General features: G+C 33.5%; 1 protein-coding gene across 2 annotated transcripts; it reads right to left on the bottom strand.

Moving 5' to 3' along the window:
• Positions 1–14,114: 14,114 nt before the first annotated feature.
• LOC145045653 (protein LNK3) lies at positions 14,115–17,577 on the bottom strand. 2 transcript variants are annotated; one of them, XM_078993980.1, is made up of 6 exons: positions 17,366–17,577; positions 16,321–16,687; positions 15,788–16,010; positions 15,634–15,699; positions 15,409–15,533; positions 14,115–14,610 (listed from the first exon to the last, which is right to left on the bottom strand). In XM_078993980.1, the coding sequence occupies exons 2-6, from the start codon at positions 16,680–16,682 to the stop codon at positions 14,409–14,411; spliced, it is 978 nt and encodes a 325-aa protein (XP_078850106.1). In that variant the 5' UTR covers positions 16,683–16,687; positions 17,366–17,577; the 3' UTR covers positions 14,115–14,408. The 2 variants fall into 2 exon arrangements, with proteins under 2 accessions (XP_078850106.1, XP_078850103.1); XM_078993977.1 differs by having other exon boundaries at positions 15,634–15,702; positions 17,366–17,576.
• Positions 17,578–25,231: the final 7,654 nt, after the last annotated feature.

The following is a 25,231-nucleotide window of genomic DNA, read 5'->3' as shown; positions in this document are numbered from 1 at the left end:
GATAATGGAGTTCTAACATTTATACATGAAGGAGAAGATTGTAGGGGTGTACTTTGGTTTCCACGTGATCTATAGAAACAAACATTTTCATTTTGTTGAACAACGTTTTTTGATTGATCTGTAAAAAACAACATGTTATAAAAATTGAAGACATATATTATAAATTAAAAATTACAATTTCAAATTTTATATTAGTACAGGGGAATAATATAAAATGATGAGAATGTATGTATTTTTTATATAGGTTAATGAAGTGTAAAAATTAAAAAAAAAAAATTACAGTTATCCGTGTTTTTCAAGACATGTGGTGTAGATAGATTTTGAACAGTGTATTTTGTATTCCTTTTCTTCGATCTCTTATTATCCAAATATAATTTTTTATGTCTTCTGTTCTCTCTTGCTTGCAAGTAGTACATATTATTGTTTGTTCCTACATAAAGAATAAAAGTATATGATATAAAATGTATAAGAGTGTAAATAGTTGTGTTTGCTATCAAAATTAAAATCATAAATGATTGAAATTTGGTTAACATTTAATTTTTGAAAATAATATATAATCAATAATAATAATAATGAAGAGAGAAATGTACCTTTCAAACTGTTGGTAACAAATATTACATTTGATGAATCTTCCGTTGTCGGTGAAGCAGGCAACTTATTTTCTATTTCGTATTATGTTAATACATATTAGTGTTGGAATAATACATGTTATTGTTTGATTATGAACTTGATTCAACGTGATATTATATTTATTTAAGTATGAATTTAACAATATATATTAAAAATATGTAGAAGTTATAAAAAAATTTATTTATATAATATGAAAATAAGTTATGCAATATTTTTATGTTATTAAAAGATTTCTTTAGAGCAAAAAAAATTTGTAAGAAAAATTAATTTTTTTTTTGTGAAATACAGAATACATACCATTGTAAGCTGAAGTAATAGAATTTGTAGCGGTTGAAGTTTGATGGATCGATGTAGTAGACAAATTAATGTTATTTCTATTATCTAAATAAAAACAATTTAATTTTCTACTCTTTTTAGAATTAAACGACTTCATGATATGTCTGCAATCTGAAAAAATAAGAACAATTATTTTATAAAAAAAGATGATATGCAATAAAAATTATGAAATTTAAGTGCAATTTATTTTATATAATTATATAAGTCGGTCAATTCTTGTAATATGATTGCATTTAAATATTTTTTATTTTTTTTATATACCTTAATATACAAATTATATTTATTGAATATTTATACACCATTGATAAAAGAAAATATGAACAAATAATATTTATATTAAAAAGAATTAATAGTTGTATGATATAAACACAACACCATAAATATATTTTTTTGTATTATTAAATTAAAAAATATTAAGTTTTCTTAGAGTTATTAGAGTACATGATAAGGAATGAACATGAAATAAATATTAATATTGGTCTATTGTATCTACAATTTAATATAATGAAATTCAAAATATCAAGATGAGCAATAAATTTTTTACAACACTTCTAATAAAATAATAAAAGTTATCTTGCTTTTAACTTTTGCAAACATATGTTGTGTTTGGTAGTCAATTTCATTGGATGCATTAATTTTCGATTATTATTAGTATTATTTAAATACAAAAAAAAACTATATTGTATAAAATAAATGTGTCACCAAATGTTTTATTATAGTCAAGATAAAAGATAAAAATTAAAACTAACTTTTTTTTTATTACAGTTTAAAGTTTTGTATGTGAGTAATAGTTGTCGATAGTCATGATAAGAAAATTTTAGTGTGACTATAAATAATTTTTGGTAACATTTTAAATTCTTATGTGTAATTAAATATAAACAATATTCTTGATAACCAATTATGCATGTAACTAAAATTAATTTATGAATATAGTATAATTATATATATATATATATATATATATATATATATATATATATATATATATATATATATATATAAATAAAAGTAGCAATAAGTATCATAAAATATTAAAAATATGAGTATAAATATTTTGTAATGAAGATTTAATGTCTTATTTGCGGCTATTTTAAACAATAATAACTATAAATAGTAAAACATCTTATTAGACTTATTTTATGGTAGTAAATAAAACGTAAATAACTTTTTTTTAATGATTCTCAAGGTAATATAATAGACATCTGTCAATTAATATGAAACAATGACCATTTACGTAAATTTACATAATGATGAAGTATAATCTGGAGTTTTGTTTAGTTAGAAGATAAACCATGGTTTTTTGAAATTACTAATCAAGGCTTAGATATCTGTCTGAAAGACAAAGAAAGACAACAATCGCACTTCTCTCTGTAGATAGAAATCAAGAACGGAAACAAATAGGTGGGTTAAAGGTTATTCATTTATTTATGTCGATCTATTAAACTCACAAGGTCACAGATCTGTTAAGGTCAGAAAAATTGGGATCGGTGACGAACGTATTCTACAAATCGAGTTCTTAGTTCACTGAAAGTTTCGATTTTTAAACATTAAAGAATTGCTTACCTGTAGTAGGGAATTGGAGAGTACAACATGAATCAAGGATGCAAAAACGGAGCTGCGATCGTCAAAGCAAAGAGGATTCAGAGGAAACGACCTAAAATAAGGTTAGAGTTTTATAATCTTTTAATTTAGGTTTGAACTTTTGTTTTTGAAATGTTGTGGAGGGAACATAATCTGTTTTAAAATTTTGAAAGTATTAAAAAAATTGTTGTTAATCATGCTTGAATTTCGGTAAAAATGATAAAAATGGATTGTTTATTTCGTATTTCTTCTCCGCTATGACAACGTGAAATGAAAATATTATGAAAATACACGCTTAGTTGAAGCCTTAAAATGGGAGCATTCACAGTAGTAGTGGTTAGATACCCATACAGTATTTGATACAAATAGTAACTCCTATACATAATATTAGTAATATATACATAATATATATATATATATATATATATATATATATATATATATATATAATAATAATAATAATAATAATAGATTATGAATAAGAAGTTTGAGAAAATACCGAAAACATCTTTGTCTATTTGTAATTTCGTTGTCAGTGTCATAAATGTATAACCGAGAGAATTTTGGTTCCGATCCTTTTGCTGGCAAAAGACTTCCAATACTATGATAATTTTGACCACCCAATCTGAAAATGTAAGGAGTGTTTCCTCTATTGATTGAAGAGTCAATTTTACCACCCATCGACGTGAAAGAAAACATTGAATTGTAACGTCGAATGTTTTTCATGAAGTGTTTGCTTTTTGAATCCATATTTCGAAACATTCTTTCATAAGTAGGGGGTGCATTCTTTAAGTCTGGAAGTTGAACTTTGCCGTAACCACAACATAATGAATAATCCGTGTTCCCATTTTCTTTACCTCTAATGGATTCATTTCTCCATAACTTTGCACGACATGTTTGACATACAACATCTTGATCACCATGATCCAAATATTCTTTAAAATAAAAGCGTTGAATAAAATATCAATGAATTTTATAATTATATAGAACATAGTATCTGAAATGTAAAATGGATTTTATTTTTTCATTACCATTTGAGATACCAACTATACGATTTTCATTGTTCACTTGATGTATATTTTCTACATCTTCTGTCAAATCAATCAATGGGATAGGGGATAAATGTCTTATCTTCGTTTTTAATTTATGACATCCTGGATTTAACTTGATTGATGATGAAGAAGTTGTTACTGTAAATGCATTTTTTGATGTCATATCATTTGAAAGTACATGGTACTGTCTTTTCTTTGCTAACTTGGAAGTGATATATTTATCGAAACCAATGTTATCTGAATAAAATAAAAATAAAATAGTTAACTAAATAAATAAATATTTACATAATGGATAATAGTATATTTTAAAAACCATAAATAATTACCATTCGTAATGTTAGATAACGGATTTATAACATTTGTAATGTTAGAAAATGGAGTTCTAACATCTGTAAAGGAAGGACAGTATTGTATGGTTGTGTTATGCTTTGCAGGTGTTGTAAATGAATTGACATTTTGAGTTTGACGAACAATGTTGGTTGATTGATCTGCAAATAGAAATAACTTATAAAACTTGTAAATATATGTATTCAACTATATAATAGTAAAAGATGGAATATAAAATACTAATACGGTTATAGTTAATGGTTTTTTTGAAGAGATGCTGTAATGATATACTTGGAACGTTTGGTATTGTTTTTATTTTCTTCGATCTTTTATTTTCCAAATATATTTTTCTTTGTCTTCTTTTCTCTTTGGCCTGCATGTGGTACATGTTACTGTTGTTTTCTGCATAAGAAGACATAGGTTAGGAAATGAAATGTGAAATTATGTACATAATATGTTTATATAATACAATTGAAGTTAGTTAGAATTAAATAAATAATGATAATAAAGTAAATGTATTTAAAAAGTTACCTTTATTAATTTGTTTATTAAAATGTTAGCATCATGACTCATCATCCTCATTTCCAACCTAGGGTTTATTCGATTTAAATCTACTGTTTCCCCAATTTCAACCAATCGTGGGTTCGGATGATATCAGGGGTTAAAACCCTAGATCTCCATGGAATCAATGAAGGTAAAATTGTGTGATACACGATAATCGTGATGATTATAAATTGCTTATTGATCTTATGTATCTATTCAAGATTATATTTTTACAATTAGAAAAACATCTATTCCAGCATATTGATTATTGTTGTAAATTTCAACCATAAATTCATAGAGAAAACAAAGTGATCTAAACTGATAATACTAACCTGACATATGGATATGGAAATCTTGCAGGTAGAACTGGAATGAGGATTACAACTTTAACGAAGCAGTTTGATGTAAGCTTAATGAAAAAAAAATCGCAGAAACAATTGAACATTAAGAAGACGAATGAGGTGTTTCAAAATTTTGGATTTCACGTTTTGAGTTAAAGTTATATGCTTGAATATTGGAAAAAGATTACGATTATATGATTTTATTGTTGTTGGATCTTTATTAGATATAATTTTCTTCCTGATTTTTTGGAATTTAAAAGATTACAACTAAAAATTAGTTTAATATTCAAATTTCATCTAAAAAAGGAGTATAGAATATTAGGAAATAGTTGGTTGAATATAGGTTATTTACAGAAGATAAGTGAATATGCTGCAACCATTACAAAAATGTATGAATTAATTTTAGAGAATCAAAGATATAAATTTTGTTTACAATTGGTTATTGATTATTTATTAAAAATAACATATTTATCGTGACAAAAATAATAGTTATTATAAATAATAGACATAAATGTTCCATGTTTAAAATAATCAACATAAAGATGCGAATGTGATTATGGTTAATATTCATTATTGGAGTCAAATGCAGTTCACGTGTAAAAGCAAAAATGTTCGCATTTGGTAATACAAGTCAAAATTGGGTTTCGCATATGAGGTTGTATGGATTGGGGTTAAAGATGCGAAGGTGATTATGGTTAATATTAATTTCGTATTTGGTGAGACAAACAACTCAAATGCGAATGAACTAAAAAAAAAATGACTGGAACATGCGAAGAAAGAGGGTGAATGAAGAATGTGAATTTTACAGTAGAATGCGAATTGGGGAAGAAAGCTAAGAATTTCGCATTTTTATTATACAAATTGATTGATTGATTGATTTGTCTTAATTGTTAATTGCGATATATGAAATACTTATCAATTTAGGGGCAATATCGTCATTTTGAAGTAAAATAAGCCTTGGTTATTAAATGAATCATACGAAGGATCTGTTATTTGATTTTGGAATTGGGGCGAATAATCGAACCATTTGGAGTTGCGAATTTGATTTTGAAAAGCCAATCAGTTGGGTTCGCATATAAAACAGAAGTTTTGATTTTGGATTAGCAATTGGGTTAATTGGTTTATTGATTGAGGGACGATTCGTGAAGAAAAATGTGAAGTCAAGAATGACTGTGAAATGTGATTTGTTCAATATTGGAGTCAAATGCAGTTCACGTGTAAAAGCAAAAATGTTCGCATTTGGTAATACAAATCAAAATTGGGTTTCGCATATGAGGTTGTATGGATTGGGGTTAAAGATACGAAGGTGATTATGGTTAATATTCATTTTGTATTTGGTGAGACAAACAACTCAAATGCGAATGAACTAAAAAAAAATGACTGGAACATGCGAAGAAAGAGGGTGAATGAAGAATGTGAATTTTACAGTAGAATGCGAATTGGGGAAGAAAGCTAAGAATTTCGCATTTTTCTTATACAAATTGATTGATTGATTGATTTGTCTTAATTGTTAATTGCGATATATGAAATACTTATCAAGTTAGGGGCAATATGGTCATTTTGAAGTAAAAGAAGCCTTGGTTATTAAATGAATCATACGAAGGATCTGTTATTTGATTTTGGAATTGGGGCGAATAATCGAACGATTTGGAGTTGCGAATTTGATTTTGAAAAGCCAATCAGTTGGGTTCGCATATGAAAACAGATAAGTTTTGATTTTCGATTAGCAATTGGGTTAATTGGTTGGTTTATTGATTGAGGGACGATTCGTGAAGAAAAATGCGAAGTCAAAAGGACTGTGAAATGTGATTTGTTCAATATTGTAGTCAAATGCAGTTCACGTGTAAAAGCAAAAATGTTCGCATTTGGTAATACAAATCAAAAATGGGTTTCGCATATGAGGTTGTATGGATTGGGGTTAAAGATACGAAGGTGATTATGGTTAATATTCATTTCGTATTTGGTGAGACAAACAACTCAAATGCGAATGAACTAAAAAAAAAAATGACTGGAACATGCGAAGAAAGAGGGTGAATGAAGAATGTGAATTTTACAGTAGAATGCGAATTGGGGAAGAAAGCTAAGAATTTCGCATTTTTCTTATACAAATTGATTGATTGATTGATTTGTCTTAATTGTTAATTGCGATATATGAAATACTTATCAAGTTAGGGGCAATATGGTCATTTTGAAGTAAAAGAAGCCTTGGTAATTAAATGAATCATACGAAGGATCTGTTATTTGATTTTGGAATTGGGGCGAATAATCGAACGATTTGGAGTTGCGAATTTGATTTTGAAAAGCCAATCAGTTGGGTTCGCATATGAAAACAGATAAGTTTTGATTTTCGATTAGCAATTGGGTTAATTGGGTTATTGATTGAGGGACGATTCGTGAAGAAAAATGCGAAGTCAAGAAGGACTGTGAAATGTGATTTGTTCAATATTGGAGTCAAATGCAGTTCACGTGTAAAAGCAAAAATGTTCGCATTTGGTAATACAAATCAAAATTGGGTTTCGCATATGAGGTTGTATGGATTGGGGTTAAAGATACGAAGGTGATTATGGTTAATATTCATTTCGTATTTGGTGAGACAAACAACTCAAATGCGAATGAACTAAAAAAAAAATGACTGGAACATGCGAAGAAAGAGGGTGAATGAAGAATGTGAATTTTACAGTAGAATGCGAATTGGGGAAGAAAGCTAAGAATTTCGCATTTTTCTTATACAAATTGATTGATTGATTGATTTGTCTTAATTGTTAATTGCGATATATGAAATACTTATCAAGTTAGGGGCAATATGGTCATTTTGAAGTAAAAGAAGCCTTGGTTATTAAATGAATCGTACGAAGGATCTGTTATTTGATTTTGGAATTGGGGCGAATAATCGAACGATTTGGAGTTGCGAATTTGATTTTGAAAAGCCAATCAGTTGGGTTCGCATATGAAAACAGATAAGTTTTGATTTTCGATTAGCAATTGGGTTAATTGGGTTATTGATTGAGGGACGATTCGTGAAGAAAAATGCGAAGTCAAGAAGGACTGTGAAATGTGATTTGTTCAATATTGTAGTCAAATGCAGTTCACGTGTTATTATGTGTTTAAGTTGATTAGGGGTAAATAAGTTAGTTAATTACAGAGATAGTGTAAATACAGAAGTACATTTAGGTAAAATAAAGTGGTATGTCAAATAAATTGATATGTAAAATGAAACATATAAGTAACTGCATAATTACACATATGAATGTAATTCTTCAAGATTTTGTGGGAATAAAGCAATGTAGTTTAAAATAAGTTGTAGGAAAAACAAAATAACATGGCAAACCAAATTATAGGACTACAAAAAAACCCAATGGTCCGAATGTACTTTCAAGAAACAAAAATGACAACCATGAAATCCCAAAAAAAAACATTAAAAACCAAGAAAGATAAAAACGTAAACGGCTTAGGAGTCTATGATGCGAAATCAAAATTAAACACGAAGTAAGATTGTTTGTCGAAGTAAAATGCATTTACTTTTCTTTCTTGGGTACCAAAAGAGGAGTTGGTTGTTCATCTGGTGGTGACAGTCTAGGATTTTTAGAAGTAGACAAATTCTCCATTTCATCAATATCTATGCATGTAGCAAGGTTTCTTTTCAACTCAATTGGTGTAGAAATGAATTTTATAGGACTTGTTGCAGTTGACTTGTCCCTAGCACATGGAGTTAAATTTTCACCGGTCTGTGAAAAAGAATCCTAAAAAAATATTTAGTTAGTTGTTATAAATTAAAACAAAATATTTGAGAAATATATTTTAAAAACTAAAACCTTGAGAACTTTGGTGTCATGAGAACCAACATCTGAAGAACCAATCAAGAATGAATCAGAATTAGCAGGCTGCATCACAAGATGAAAACAAATGATATTGAGTCAGATATTGTTGGGTCAATGTGTTAAAAAACAAAATATAATTGTTGAAAAAATCCTGTGGAGTAAGATTTTTTTTTTCCAATTCATCAATTATGTCTGCATTCTCGATTAATCTTGATATCCCATAAAGATTACTTTTATTATCGACATTGTGAAATCATCCTTGATTGAGTCAATTTCCTTTATAGGAGTAATATGTTCCATTGTACCTTGCAAGTTAAAAAAAAAGTTTACATTAAATTAGACAATTATAATCAGCACACAGAAAAAAACAATCAAACAGTCAAGAAGAAAGTACATTGGTATTTAATTGACACTTATAATCTGCAATGAAAATAAAAACAAAATTATATAAAAAAAGCAAACATTGAAAAAGAAAAAGTAAAAATACATACATCAACCAAAAAGGTAGTAGATTGCCATTTTATTTGATTTTGATGGATACAAAAATCCATTGTTATCATGTGTTTAACTTAATTAGGGGTAAGTAAGGGGAAACAGTTAATTGAACTTTAAAATTTATTGTTTAGATTAAAAAAATTCAAATAGCCAAAAAGAAAGTACATTGCCATTTAACTGAGTGGGAGGGACATTTTAGGTATTTCTAGCATATAAAAAGAAAACATATACTATGGACGTTTTAAATTTATTGTTTACATTGAATTTGAAATTTATAATCATCAACCAATAAAAAAATTAAAAAAAATAAAAAAAATCAAACAGCCAAAAAGAAAGCACATTGCTATTTAACTGATATCCCAAAAAGGTAGTACGTTGCCATTTATTTGATTTTGATGGATACAAAAATCCATTCTTATCATGTGTTTAAGTTAATTAGGGTAAGTAAGGGGAAACAGTTATTTGAACTCTAAAATTTATTGTTTAGATTATAAAAAAATTCGCCAAAAAGAAAGTAAATTGCCATTTTACTAATAATGTATAAAGAAAACATATATTTGTTCTAATTACCTACCTGTCTGTATTCTTAAAGTATTTGTGAGAAAACTGATTTTGATTATTATTAAAGTATTTGTGAGAAAACTGATGATTTTAAAACTTGAATAGAAAACTACTGACATCTACTTTTCACATGATGTTAACATAACATTAAGATCATTTTTTTTTATAAAATATAACACGTGTTTCCCTTTTTTTACACTAAAGAATCAATGTTTTTTGTACTTGTGAACATGATTATGCGATTTTTATCTTTTACACTAAAGAATCGATGTTTTTTTACTTGTAAACATATGTATCAAAAACTTTTCTCTTATACACAACAGGGAAAAAAACAAAATATAAAACTGATGAAACAGAAAAGGTAAAGAAAAGTGTAGTTTTGCTGACCTGATGATGGATATGTCACCTCTGAAATGTAACCTAACGATGAATATGTGATCTCTGAAATCGTATTGAATAAATCACGTTAACAGGAATCGTATTGACTTCTCAAGTTGTATTGAAATATATCATCTATGCGTAAACTGATTGCCTGATTTTTAGGGATTGACACTATATGGAATTTAAATTGATTAGCTGATAATGGAATTTAAATTGATTAGCTGATTTTTTGGGATGGATATTGCATATTCGACAGAAATCAATTTTAAATTTCCTGATTTACTTCCTGATTTACATATTTACTTATTTACTTATTATTTACTTATTCATAATTCATGTTTGCTGATGTAGAAAATGTTTTTGAACAGAAGGGCAAAGTGGGAACTTTACTTATAATATATGAGCGGGAAAACGTAAGGTGGAGAGGCTAAGGGACTGCCAAGTGGCGTTTTCAGTACTGTTTTATTAGTAGAGAAGATATCCACCTACTTTTTACGATTTCTCACCAACCACTCAAATTTATTGGATTTCTCACTTACCTCAATATTTAGAATCTTTTTAAATCCGTTTAGAGTCGAACATAATTCAAACCAAAAGTAATTCATAACATATTTCAAAACAAAAGCCATTAAGTTAATCTCTAAAAATGTCATTCGACCGGTCAAAATTCATTTCTAGCGATAGCCATCATTTAACCTCATACAATAAGCCAACGTCTTTGGGGCATCTCTGAAACTAAGGGGAAGATGTTAGAAGCCAAAGAAGCAAAATGCATAGAAATAAATGTGGAAACAATAAAAATGGGATAATGTATACGAAGAAAGAAATCCAAGCCACAATAAAGAAAGTCGACCGTGAGATAGCAAGTCATTTTAGATTACATACAAAAACAAAATTAAGCAATAATTGATAAAGAGAATACTTAGGATTTAGTGTGTTAAATTTTTTGTTATTCAATATATTAATAAAAACTTGTAAATCTCAAGGGGTTTAAAGTGTAAGATTTTGAATTTCAAATCTTATGGATAATTCCTATTTATTCCATTTGATAGATTCCATTAGAATTATCATTTGATGCTCGTAATCACCTCAAGGTATTTTAGAATCACTTTGATAAATGGATCATAGCATTAATCAATTAAAAATGTCTAATATAATGATAGATGATTTTGATCCATAAGGATTCGAGCCTATGTATAAATGTACAAATTCTTACAAATTAGGCGGCCAATTCCCGAATACCATCCTTAGGGATGGAATCACACATTCTATAGGTGTTATGGTGATTCATTGGTTATTACTTACAAAAAAAATAACATCAATACATAAAGAAAACTAAAACTTAATGACACCTTGAATTCCTCTTCCATAACTAGTGTTTATGGCTTCAATCAAGTTAATCAATCTAAAAAAACAAATAATTAGAGTTGGAAGCTTAGATTTGTGAACTAAAGGTTAAATTCAAATAGAAAATCTATTTAAATACTTAATTTCACACAAACTTCATATTTTCCAAACCCTAAATCGATCTAAAGGTTGAGAATAATATGTTTTATACCTTTGAATGCTCAAATGATGAAAACCTAGCTTCAAGTATTATAAAACCCTTTGATTCTACTTCAAACACTCTAGATCTTAAGAAGTCGTGATGATTAACCATCTCCCCCTGTCTCTCGACAGAACACTACCTAAGAGCATTAGGTATGAGTCACGTGATAACACCAAATTCATATGTCACCTCAACCATAACACCAAGGGGGAAATGGTGTTTCTCATGTTATAACATGTTAAGAGGTAGAGAGAGAAAAAATGAAAATGATTTGATTGGTTGATAAAAGGCAACAACAATTAAACTTCTCGTTGCATATTGTCTTCGTCACAACGAGATATGTCATAACACCCTCTTAGCAAAGAAGGGGGGATGATGTTCATCTTGTTATCACTAGGTTATAAAGGGCCACATGAGCAATAATATTACTTCTCATTGCCCATTTTGTATGCTCTAATAAACAAAGGGTGAAGCTAGTTACTCTTATAGTTTTAGTGTTTTGGCAACTAAGGCCCATCATCTACTAATGCTTTCATTTAGACTACTAGTTGACCTAGATGCTTGGTTAACAATTCATATGATTTGAAATTTAACTTCGTCCCTGTTAAATTTATTATCTTTTAGTCTCTAGATCAAGATATGATTAACTGACACTAATTTGACTAGTTAACATTTTTTAACCCTAACTTCCATATTTTCAATTTAAGGCCATAATAGATTATCACGGGTTCACAATTATTATTTATATTGCTAATGTATTATTCATTTAAGACATATAAACCTGTTTTATTTATTTATTTATCTTATTTTATATTTCAATTTGTAACACCCAACTTTTTATAAAATTTAATACTGTGGTTTTAAAACATTTACCGGCAACATTCATCAAAATATGGTCCCAAAATTTTCATCGCAAAACAATTTGTAATAGTTTACATAAGACATAAATTGGGTGTTAAAAATGATACAAACAAAACCATCCTAAAAACAGTGAATATACATATATTACAAAGACTGTGTCCAGTTTTTATCCTTCACAAGTCGAGTGTTATCAATACAATCACAATCTTCTAGCACTTTGTATCTAAACTTGGAATGCATGACATTAAATAAAAAATATGTAATGCAATAGTTTTTCATGAGCTACATAGGCTTAGACACAAAAATATTATGCAATGCATGATCACAATCAAACCAAAATCTTATGGGCCTTCCCATTTCTTGCCTCTATATTGACATACGGTCCTTCGGTTATGTACTCACCTAAACCTTAGGGTTAATCATAATATGACACCTTATCATCTTTACCAATTATCAGCTTCACCAAAATAGGAAGAACAAATCTACACATTAAGGTATCCCTTGACATCTACCTCGGGAAGGTATATGGTCCGAGTAATTGCATCCCTTATCTTGTTCTTCGTACATACATTACTTTATATTATGCATTCACATTTAATGTATGCATGATCACCGCTTTTTGTTTGAATACTCAATCACATACATATATCATGTTCTATCTAGAAAACATTAATAACTTGCATAATATAAACAATCTATCTATAAAAATATTAAAATAATTTAAAACATTTATCGTAAACTCATTTCATACATATGACTTTCATAATCACATACAACCGATATATACAACCGATATCTACTCTTGTAGAGAGTTTATTTTTTCAAGTCATTTATTTTCCAAACTTTAGTTTACTCTTTTAAAAAGAGTTCACATGATTGTGGATCAAAACTTTTTACTTTCAAGACTATTTCAAATGCTTTCTAGCTCTTTTAAAAAGTTCGCGGAAACCAATTCTAATGATCATAATAACTTCAAATAATCATATTACCACATACTGTATATCAATTTAATTTGGTACTCTAGATTTACTAACCTTTTCCGTTTTGACCAAAAATATCCTTCTACATTATAAACCTATTTCATTTATTTATTTCATCTATTTATCTTATTTTATGTTTCAATTAATTAATTAATTTTGTTTTTATTTTTATTTTTACTAAAATAACATAAATTATTCTGAGCCGAAAATCAAGGTGTTACAACCACTTACAATATGGATTCTATTTTGGTTAACGATAGAATAGAGCGTGGGCTACGACAAGGTGACCCACTTTCCATGTTATTTTTTATCCTTTCCATGTAACATCTTTGTGTCTATTATGAAAGCAATATTGAGAAATGCTTTTTGGGAAGTTAAGATTGGTGATAACGATTTGAGATGACATATTTCTTTTATGTCGATAATGTTGTTATTGTTTTTGAATGGTAAAATGCAAGATGTAGATTGAAAATCAATTTACATAAACTGTGAGATGTTATTGTTTTCTTTTGTGAGAGCCTTTTTTCGATAATAACACTTTGAGGGTGGAACTCTTATGTTCCTATCAATGGGCTTCAAACAAGCCAAGATCTACCAACTTTAACCATTGCAAAACAACTTTTCATGCTTTTCAATATCTAAAACCGAATCTACAAATCTTCCGCAAGCAAATAATATTACATAGCCAACTTGTTTACACGACAAAAATGATCCAAACAAACACCACTCAAAATCGCAACCTCACCCCCCTCATATATACATACACCATCAACCACTTTAAGCCCAACCCGAATGCACCAAAAAGTAGGGTTTGGTTTAGACCCGATGCCACATAAGAAACGGGCTCAAAGTGTTCATACCCTTACTACCACTATTGTGTATCTTGCTAGGGCTTTTTACAAAGAGAATACCAAATCGCAAAAAGGAACAACCTTTTTAGAAGTTAGTAATAATTAGTAAGCGGTTGATGATGGGTCGGATCCACCCTGAATTGGAACTTCCGCATCATCATCATAATCCGTTTGATTTTGACAACATAAGTCTATGTGTTGTTGATCATCGGTTTCTTCAAAATCGAATTTATTGAACATGAGATTGGCTACAGCTCTATCGATGACGTTTGTTTTTGATTCGGAAGCTTCTGGTTCTACGACCCTGAGTGCCATAAGAAGATGCGACTATTAGGATCATCATTGATTCTCTCTCTTTTTTTTTTTTATAAGATATTATAACATTATATTTTTATATAAAAATCCAATTTTAGCAATGTTATCAATATACAAAGTAGCATTTATTGCTAAAATCAAGTAGGTTTTTCAAGATACAATGTCCTAATATGACAAATTTGGAAGAACAATGTTACAATTTGGTGGATTTTTCATAGTACATGGTCTTATAAAAGAAAAAGAAAAGAGTAAATTACTGAAATGGTATATATGTTTTGGTCAAAATTACACGTTTGGTCATTCACTTTTTTTTTGCACTCGAATCATCCCTATGGTTTGATTTTGTTGCGTTTTTTGTCCCGTAGATACATAAAGTTAGGGACCAAACATGCAAATTTGACCAAACCATAGGGACGAAAAACGCAATAAAATCAAACCATAGGGACCATTCGAGTGCAAAAAAAAATTAGGGACCAAACGTGCAATTTTGACCAAACCATAGGGACGATTTCAGTAATTTACTCAAAAGAAAAAGAAAAGGAAATTACAATGATGTAATTAAGCGGATTTTCTAAAATACAATTTCTTAATATCAAAACAATAAAAATAAAAGTAAGAGTTTGGTTTCTTTTTGTTTTTCTTCACGAAAAAAGGAGCTTAATTTTTTATCAAAACCACCGAAGATCCAAAACCAATGAAAACCCAATTATTAATTAATCACAATGGCAACATTGCAAAAATGGTAAACTTAAGAGGACAAAAACGTAATTTCACACGTTACACATACCTCAATGTCTCATCATTTGAAGTCAACATGAGTTCTCCATCTTGGCACGAGTTAAGTGATTGTTTAGAGCTTTCTGCTAAGCGATAGAAAGCATCTCGAAAGCAAATTCGAGTTTTATCATTGAACTGTTGAATTAAATACAATAAAAAAAATATATGTTATTACTTTTCTTCAAAAGTTTGAAAGAAATTTGAAATTCCAAATTTGCCCTTATGAGTCTCTCACCTGTGAAGTCACCCTTTCGAGATCTTTCAACACCGATTCTTCCGTTAAGTTCTCATCACTTGTATACTGCTATAAAAAGTTAAAAACAAACATCAGCAATTGTATATCAATAATTACATAAAAAAATGAATAAAAAGAAGAGTTAATTATATACCTTTGGCATTTGACAAGTAGTTGAAACTTCTCTATTACCCCAATCGGTTGATGGAGAGAATGCGTGTGTTTTGAGATATTTCGAGCTTCCAATGCTTTGCCCATGGTTTCCAACGTGTGAATTTACCATATTGTCCTCAAACATGTTAACATTGTTGTCAAGAATCATGTTTTCATGTTCCTCGGTTGAATCTTTAGTCGGATCTTCTTCAAGTAGTGAACTACTGCAAAAGATACAAGAAAGTATACCATGAGAATCCAAACATAACTTCTATTGAAACAAATTAAATGCACTAAATAGAAAAACCACTTTCATTTATTTGTGTATTATATATAATTCCATTTCCATTTATTTTTTTCCTATTGCAAAGATTTTCTCTTATTAGAAGTTTATATTTTTTCAAAGAATGATGTTGTAATAGGAATAAACATGTCATTGAAAGTATGCTTCTATTTATTTCATTTAAACCATTTAAAAAATAATGATAAGAGACATTAAATCAAGAATCTTGATGCGAAAAGTTGAAAATGTACAAGAAAATGTCATCCATGTGATTGATTCTGGCTTCTTCCTCTTCAAATTGTTGAAAATCTGCTTGATCATTCCACAAAAGCGAACCACCATTGTTGTAGAGTCCTTGGCTCATGCTTGAAGTGTTGGATTTCTGTCTTTCGTTATCTGAATCCGCCATGTCAATTGAAGTGTAAAAGTTTTTTCCACCATTGAAGGTGAGTTCTTCACGTGTCATGTTTATGTTCTTTTTCGGAAACGATGAACCTCCAAAAGCGTTCATTCCCCATTGCGACCAGTTTTCTCCAGATGATATCATCTCTTGTTGTTCATAGTCTTTTGGAACAACAAGATCTTCGACTTCGTTACCAAAATACCACTCCATAGTATCTGTCATAAATCCAAAAAAGAAAAAAAAAATCCATCAAGATCTATAAGATCGGAATCGTATTAGAGAATTAATTCATGTTCTTCAAAAACCCAGCTTCAAAAAGCTTGATTTGAACAGATCTTAGAAGCTCGTTTGGATAAAACGTATTAACATTAAAGTCAAACTAAAATCATTAGTTTATAGGCTCAAAAAGGAGAAAAGAATTAGTTAATTAAGATTAAAGCAACCAAATTGGGCATATACGAGAGCAGCTGTCGATCAAATAAGGAAAGATAAACAAAGCAGTGAATTGCGAAATTGAACACAACCCACATGAATGGAATCGAATAAAAAATGGATAAGAACTCAAAAAGAAAAAAAAAAAAGCGATCGAAGCTGGTAAATCAAAAGTGTTTTTGATTTAAGAGATAAAGATTATGAGGAACACCAAGAGGGGATTAAGAAACAGATCAAAACAAGCGATTCGAACCGATAAATCAAAAGGGTTTTCGAAGTCAAATCAAGAAAAACTTGCAAAATCGATACGAAAAGATCCTTAATTTAGAAACCAGATACAATCAAGCTGAAAACAAGAGATTGAAACCGATGAATCAAAAGGGTTTATGGAGGTCAAGTAGAAAGATAGAGATAACGAAGAACATAAACCAGTATATCATGAAAATTTTAACACAACTCACCTGAATAAGAGTCGAATGAAGAAGAAGATAAAATTAACGAATCAGATCAGGAAACAAAAGGGTTTCTTTGAATCAAGGCGGCTGTGGTTTTGGGTTTTTGGGGTTGTGGGTGAGAAATTGCAGGATTGTTGAGTGTTGATTCTTGTGTGTGGGGTGAAGAGAGAGAGAGAGAGTAAGAAGAGTTGTTTATTTGATGGTTTGTGTGGTGTGAGATTTTGTGGCTGAAAATGGTGGGAGAGAATTAGTGGTTGATAGCAGAGGTCCATCTAAATCTGCGATCTCCTTTATCCACGTAGGTTTATGTGGGACCAACGACGAGAACTCCAATAAATCTCTTTTTTCCTGCATTAATGCTGTCTCTTATCTACTTATCTTAGGCTGTAAGGAGGTGTATTCCTCTCACTTCTCTATTTTTACTTTATGCTGTAATCTCTTCCCCTATTATTAATCATATCTCTTATCTTGTTATCTTAGGTGCTTTATGTTTTTTTCCGACTAGAGATTGCTTATAAATTTTAATTATTATGTTTATATCTTTATAAATTATAACATTTAAATCTATATATAAATGATTTAGGTTAACTTTGACTGTGTTCATTTTGTCATTTAATTCATTTTAAGTTTTAAAATATCACTAAACTTTTGGCTTTGTGCTTGTTATCTAACTTTTGGTTTGATCATTTAAATTTTGGATTTGTGCTCATTGGTCATCTAATTTTTAAAATTATGTTCATTTAGTTATATAACTTTTTAAATTATGCTTATTTTTATAGTTTTATTTTAAAAGTTTAGTACTAAATAAGCATAATTTTAAAACTTAAGTGACTAAATAAGCACAAATCTAAAAGTAAAGTGTCAAGTGCATAGCTAGTGGTAAGCAGTAAGTGGGTTGTGAAATAGTTGGTTGTGGTGGACTTCGAGGACGAAGTCTAGTTTAAGTGGGGGAGAGTTGTAACACCCAGAATCAGGAAGACCAAGAAAAGAAAGGTTAAGCTCTAAATCAAGAGTAAACTCGTCGAGTCCAGGGAGGAACTTGACGAGTCGGAGTGGGATCCGGGTTATTGAGTAAGTGACCACCTCGGCGAGTCAGCGAGTGGACTCGGCGAGTCTGGTCTGGGCGAGAAAAACCCTAATCCCAGAGGTTGTTCCCTATATAAAGCACATTATAACCCAACCTCAGCCTCTTTGCTCCCCTTTTGAGTTCCGGAAACCCTAGATTTGAGTGAGCCTTCATTATTTGAGAGAATAGAGCCTTGGAGGAGAGAATCTTGGAGAGGGGCTTGAAGATCAAGGGCTTTGCTGCAAAGTAGTGGTGTAGATCCGAGATTTACTTCAGTTGGAGCTTTCATTTGAGGTAATAGTCTGTTGTTTTGGCTTATGTGCATTTAGACCTATCTTATGTTTAAGTTTTTGGCATTTTGAGTATGGATGAGATCTATTTCGAGTTTGGAGTAGATCTGAGGTTGCTACCTCAGATCTAGGTTGGTAATAACCCAGAAAGTCATAAAGTTTAGGCTAATAAGTTGTTGTGAAGCCCCTTTGTAACAAACTCTATCCCTAGAGTGTTCTAAGCCTATAACTCCTTGGTTACATATAAAGTTTGCCATTTTATGTGGGGGTTAGGCTCTAGAGGAATGGATCTATGGATTTGAGACCCTGCATGGCTCGAAAAGCCACTGTATAAATTAAGAGTTGAAGAGACTCGGCGAGTCACATGGGTGTACTCGGCGAGTTGGATAAAGTTAGGCAGCAACTCGACGAGTCTGTTGAAGATTACCTTGGACTCGGTGAGTCTATTCTTGGACTCGGCGAGTCAAGTTGCGAAACCCCAAACCCTTCGAGTTAAGACTCGGATCAGTGAGTTGAGTGGGGACACAGTGAGTGGACAGGTCAGGACTCGGGAATCAGTAGACTCGGCGTGTCGAGTCGCGAATGAAAGGGATTTCAGAGCTTATGAACTCGGCGATTCAGTAGGCTGACTCGGCGAGTAGGGTCAACCTGGAAGGTTGACTGTGACCAGGACTTTGACTTTGACCAGAGTTGACATAGTTGACTTTTGAAGGGCTGTCATACTAAGTATCATTTTGATATTGGTAGTTCAGAGAGCTAGAGGAGCAGCGGCTCAGAAGGTTATCGGTTAGCAGCCAGAGGGTATCAGCAGAGCTCAGTAGTTCAGGTGAGTTTCCTTCCAGTAGGAACGGGTCTAAGGCCACAATACCGGCCCGTTTAGCTAGCAGTAGTTTTTGGACTTCGGTCCGATGCAGTAGTTAGTATGTTTGATGCCTTCGTGGCTCAGACAGGATTTATTTGTTATGTGTTCCGGACTACGGCCCGATGTAGTATGCAGTATATGTGTTCATGCTAGTTGATATGTTTATGTTATGTTATGTTCAGTTAATTCCGGACTTCGGTCCGATGCAGGGGAAAGGCCCCAGTTAGTCCAGACTTCGGTCCGATGCAGGGGACAAGGTCCCAGTCAGTTTCCGGACTTCGATCCGATGCAGGGGGAAAGGCCCCAATTAGTCCGGACTTCGGTCCGATGCAGGGGACAAGGTCCCAGTCAGTTTCTGGACTTCGGTCCGATACAGGGGGCAAGGCTCCAGTTAGTCCGGACCTCGGTCCGATGAAGTGGGCAAGGCCCAGTATGTGCTTTATATGTTATTGTATGGTATGTGGTAGTTTGGGGGAGCTCACTAAGCTTCATGCTTACAATTTTCAGTTTTGGTTTCAGGTACTTAGTTTTCAAAAGAGGAGCTCAGAGAGGTTGCAGTGCATACACCATAGTCAGTTAGCCTGGGAATGTTTTACTCTGATAATGAGATTATGTTTTGAATTAATACTCGAAAATTATGTTATAACTTATGATACGGTTTTATAAATATTGTTTTAGTAATGTTTTAAAAGAAGTTTGTAGTCGTGATTTTTGGGTCGTTACAAGTTGGTATCAGAGCCTTGGTTTGAGGGATTTGGACATACTTGAAAGTGTGTATGGACTCAAACTAAGGAAATGGTAAAAGGTTTTCAAAAGAAAAACATTTTCGAAAGGAATTTTTGGTAAAAAGGAGTTTGAGAAAAGAAAAGAGTTTTAGAAAAAGCGAAAAGAATATTTAGAAAGGAAATAACTTGAAAAGAGAAAAAGGGTGTGGTGCATGAAATCAGCCGAGCTCAAGTAAGTACTCCCAAATTACCCATACAAGTTATGATTATCAGTTTCTGTTTCAGTTTTAGTTCCATTTTCAGTCTCAGTTTCAGTTTCAGTAGAACAACATGCTAGTATAGGACTAAGGATCTAGGAGGATGCCTTATGTGCCTTCTTATGTGTTTTAGCCTTATGAGAAATGTATGCTAGTATTGAGTAGACAGCAGTAGGATAACCTGTTTAGGTTATGCCTGATAGTATGAGTTCAACATTGTATGCCAATACAGTTTCTTGAGAATAGTTTGCATGAATATGTTTCCTTTATCCAAATGTTGCTTGCTTTGTGATTAATGGGACTCTGAATGATGGGGGTACGTATCTTTTACCTTCCTATCGATTATTATTCATGATATTATTGTTATGTTGCTGCATTGTTATCAATAAGCATAAGTGTTAGGGTATTATATTACCTGCTTGTGACTGGGTTTTATGTCATCTGCATACCTTGGAATTAGAATGGTAAATTGGAGGTCGTCCCCTCTAGATCAGGTTACTTCAGATGCAGTGACTGTAGCATGTATGTGTAAGAATCAGTAATGCCTCACTACTTTCGAAAGGTATCATTCAGGATTGATCAGTTAAATCCTTAGTAGTGACAATTTAGAGCTTCTAGTGAGGTAGCCAGCGGATAGTAAGGAAGTGGGTTGGGGATGTGCACCCCAAACGCAGGTTCTCAGGATGTTGTCCCTAAAGCAAATATAGTTAAGGATTGAAGGGTGCTCAGTTAGATAGCAAGAATGGTTCGGATCTGGTAAAAGTTAGTTGGAGCGCCGACAGAGGTAAACGTAGGCGGAAAGCAGATCGCCCTTTTAATGAAAGGAAGGTTGGGGAACACTTTCGACCAGTGAGCAGTAAGGAGTTAGCCGGATCCAAGTGGGGGAGAACCCTCCGAGTATACAAGGGTAAGAGCACGCAGTTCCAGAATGAGTACACGACCTCTGAGAAGAAAAGATAGTAGTGCAGCGATTGATGGATTGAGGAGTTCAGAGTTGGGAGTTTAAGGAACTTCCCAATAATGAGTTCATGTGATCGAGATGGTTAGTAGTTGGTTGGGAATTCAGGGTTGGAGGACTGCCTGTAGGACTCTAGTGAGTCGGAATGAGGAACTTTAGAACGGTTACCAAGAGATGCTTTCATGTTAGTAGTCAGTGGCAGAGACGGCATGCAGGGTTGTGTGGATTCAGGAGTTGGGGGTTTTGGAAACTTCCCAATGATAGTTTCATGTATTCGGGTTAGTAGACGGTTGGTTTGGGTGCCAAGCCGAAGAATTCCTCGACGGACCGCTAAGTGTATCAAGGATATAAGATGTCGAGGGTGATGCAACATTCGATGACTGAGAGCTGGTTTTGAGAAATCAGGATGAGGAATCACTAGCAAGACTAGGGATAGTCAGGATATCCTTGGAATAGTAGTAGAGAGTTCTAAGTCTGCGGGGGTATCCGTAGCATTCACTAGCAGTCAGATAGTAGTAGAGTGTTGTAAGTCTGCGGGGGTAGTCGTAGCATTCACTAGCAGTCAGATAGTAGTAGAGTGTTGTAAGTCTGCGGGGGTAGTCGTAGCATTTACTAGCAGTCAGATAGTAGTAGAGTGTTGTAAGTCTGCGGGGGTAGCCGTAGCATTCACTAGCAGTTAGATAGTAGTAGAGTGTTGTAAGTCTGCGGGGGTAGCCGTAGCATTCACTAACAACCAAATAGTATTAGAGAGTTGTAAGTCCGCGGGTGTAGCCGTGGCCTTTATCAGGTTGGTAGGCAGCATGAGCGCGTTGTTGGATGTGGGGGAAGCAGTAGTACCCACCAGTTCGGGTGCAACAGTGACGATATGGGAATCCATGGGTTAGATTTCGGATTTCCCAAATGGTTCAGTTATGGTTAAGTCAGCGATTTGTCAGTAGATCGTCACCTCAGTTATGAGATCAGGAAAGCAGTGGACCGCTTAGGTTCGTGTATGTTAAGGGTTACTGTTAGTCTGGGAGCCACCATTTTTAGCATTGGATTTGATGATGTCAGGATTCGATGTATGGACCCGGTCGGTTAGATCGGAAGGTTGTTAGAGTCACAGTGTCAGGATAACTAGTGGAAACTAGTTCCAGAGAAACATTTCGTTCAGAAGTTGTGAGAGCGACTAAGTAAGGAGTCCTTGGGCTCCATAGTTGAGTTGGAACTCAGTGTTGCAGATAACCGATGAATGATTGGAGACCAGGAAGGTCTTGAGATGTTGTGGGAAGCAGCCATATAGCCAGTTCAATGTTTCAGCCAGTTCAGTGCTTCAGCTAGTTCAGTGTTTCAGTCATTTCAGTGTTTCAGTCATTTCAGTGTTTCAGCCAGTTCAGTGTTTTAGCCAGTTCAGTGCTTCGGCCAGTCCAGTTTTTCAGGTAGTTCAGTGTTTTAGGTAGTTCAGTATTGCAGGCAGTTCAGTGTTTCAGATAGTTTCAGTGTGATGGCCAGTATTAGTATTTGTGTTGGAATGCAAGTGCAGAAGGTATAGTTGGTCGATTTGAAATGGCAAGTTCCTCTCAGTAGGATCAGTTGAGTCTTCTGCCAAGTATAAGTGATCTGCAAGGATAATTAGGCAAGTAGCCTTTCTTTCTGGAGGGAAGGCTCAAGTTATTGGAAGTTAAGTAGTCAGATGAGAGATAAGCAGGCTGGTTCCAGCAGTATCGATTCAGTATGAGTGGCAGAGTGGGTAGAACAGTTATTGTAACACCCAAAGTTTGGAAAGCCATGAAAAGAAAGAAAACCCCAATTTTAAGGGCGACTCAGCGAGTCCAAGGATGAACTCGGCGAGTCCGAGCGGGATCCGGGTCGAGGAGTAAGTGACCGACTCGGCGAGTCGGCCAAGGTGACTCGGCGAGTCTGGTCTGAACGAGGAAAACCCTAAAATCGGGACTTGGAGCCTATTTAAACGCCTCATTCTCTCCCCTAAGGTTCCTTCACTGCCGCTTTCACCTATGACATCAAACCCTAGCCGCCACATCCATTGATTGAGCCATTTGTTGCCCTGGAAGGTGCATTGAAGCTTGAAGAAGGAAGAAGGAGCTTGGAGGAGCAAGAAAGGACTATAGATCTGGGATTGTGAGTTTATTCTGAGCATTTGGAGGTAATAAACTAGTTCTTGGACCCCTCTTTGCACCTAGATCTATGTGTTGTTGTTGGGGTGATATGTGCACAAAAGTACCCACTAATTTTAATATTTATAACCTAATAAACTTAGACTAACTATGCACTTATAGGCAGTGTACCTAGTCAGATTACAGTATAGCTTAGGTAAGTCGGGTGTCGATCACAGGGAACGGTGGTGTAACACCCAAAGTTTCGAAGACCAAGAAAGGAAAGAAAACCCTAAGTTTAGGGGTCGACTCGGCGAGTCTAAGGAGGGACTCGGCGAGTCCGAGCGGGATCCGGGTCGGGGAGTAAGTGACCGACTCGGCGAGTCGACCAGGGTGACTCGGCGAGTCTGGTCTGTGCGAGGAAAACCCTAAATTCGGGACTTGGGGCCTATATAAATGTCTTAATCTTCTTCCCAGGGTTCCTTACTGCCTCTTTAGCCCTAGATATCAAACCCTAGCCGTCATATCTCCTAGTTGAGCCTTGGAAGGTGCTTTAAAGCTTGGAAAAGGAAGAAGGAACTTGGAGGAGCAAGAAGGAGCTATAGATCTGGGATTGTGAGTTCATTTTGAGCACTTGGAGGTAATAAACTAGTTCCTGGACCCTTTTTGCACCTAGATCTATGTGTGGTTGTTGGGGCTCTTTTGCCATAATGTTATTATTTTGGGTTAGAAGCCGGATCTGGAGTTGCTACTTCAGATTCAAGTGTTTTAGGGCCTGGAGAAGCATAAAGTATCAGTCATTGTGTTGATTTTGGAGTCCCTTGGCCTTACACCCTAGTTAATGGCGTATCTTGCTTAGATCTCCTTCTCTACACGTAAAGTTTGCAACTTTACGTAAGGAATAGACCTTAAAAGAGTGGATCTACTGTTTGGAGTCCATGCATGACTCAAAGGTCCTCTGCATGTATGTAGAACCGAATGGACTCGGCGAGTCCTTCGAGTGGACTCGGCGAGTAGCTTGAAGATGAGGAGGAACTCGACGAGTAGGATGAACAACTCGTCGAGTCGGATGAAGTTAGGCACGGACTCGGTGAGTTGGATGAGCAACTCGGCGAGTTGGTTGAAGATTGTCTAGGACTCGGCGAGTCTGTTCTTGGACTCGGCGAGTCAGATCGCGAAAACCCTGAACCCTTCGAGTCGAGACCCGAATCAGTGAGTCGGGTGGTGACTTAGCGAGTTGGACAGGACAGGACTTGGAACTGGTTGGACTCGGCGAGTCATGGACTGACTCAGCGAGTCGGGTCGCGAATAAGAAAGACCCTGAGTTTATGAACTCGGCGAGTCTTTAGGAAGACTCGGCGAGTAGGGTTGACCTGGAAGGTCGACTTTGACCAGAGTTGACTTAGTTGACTGTCAGACTAAGTGTTATATGTATATTGATAGCTCGGAGAGCTGGAGGAGCAGCGGATCAGGGGATTGTCGAGTAGCAGCCAGAGATTTATCAGTAGGGTTCAGCAGTCTCAGGTGAGTTTCCTTCCAGTAGGGACGGGTCTAAGGCCACAATGCCGGCCCGTCCAGTTAGCAGTAGTATCCGGACTTCGGCCCGATGCAGTAGTTAGTA

This window comes from Lactuca saligna, chromosome 1 (assembly GCF_052625555.1).
Source record: "Lactuca saligna cultivar CGN05327 chromosome 1, ASM5262555v1, whole genome shotgun sequence".
Classification (NCBI taxonomy): Eukaryota; Viridiplantae; Streptophyta; class Magnoliopsida; order Asterales; family Asteraceae; genus Lactuca; species Lactuca saligna.
This window is presented reverse-complemented; position numbering and strand designations above follow the sequence as displayed.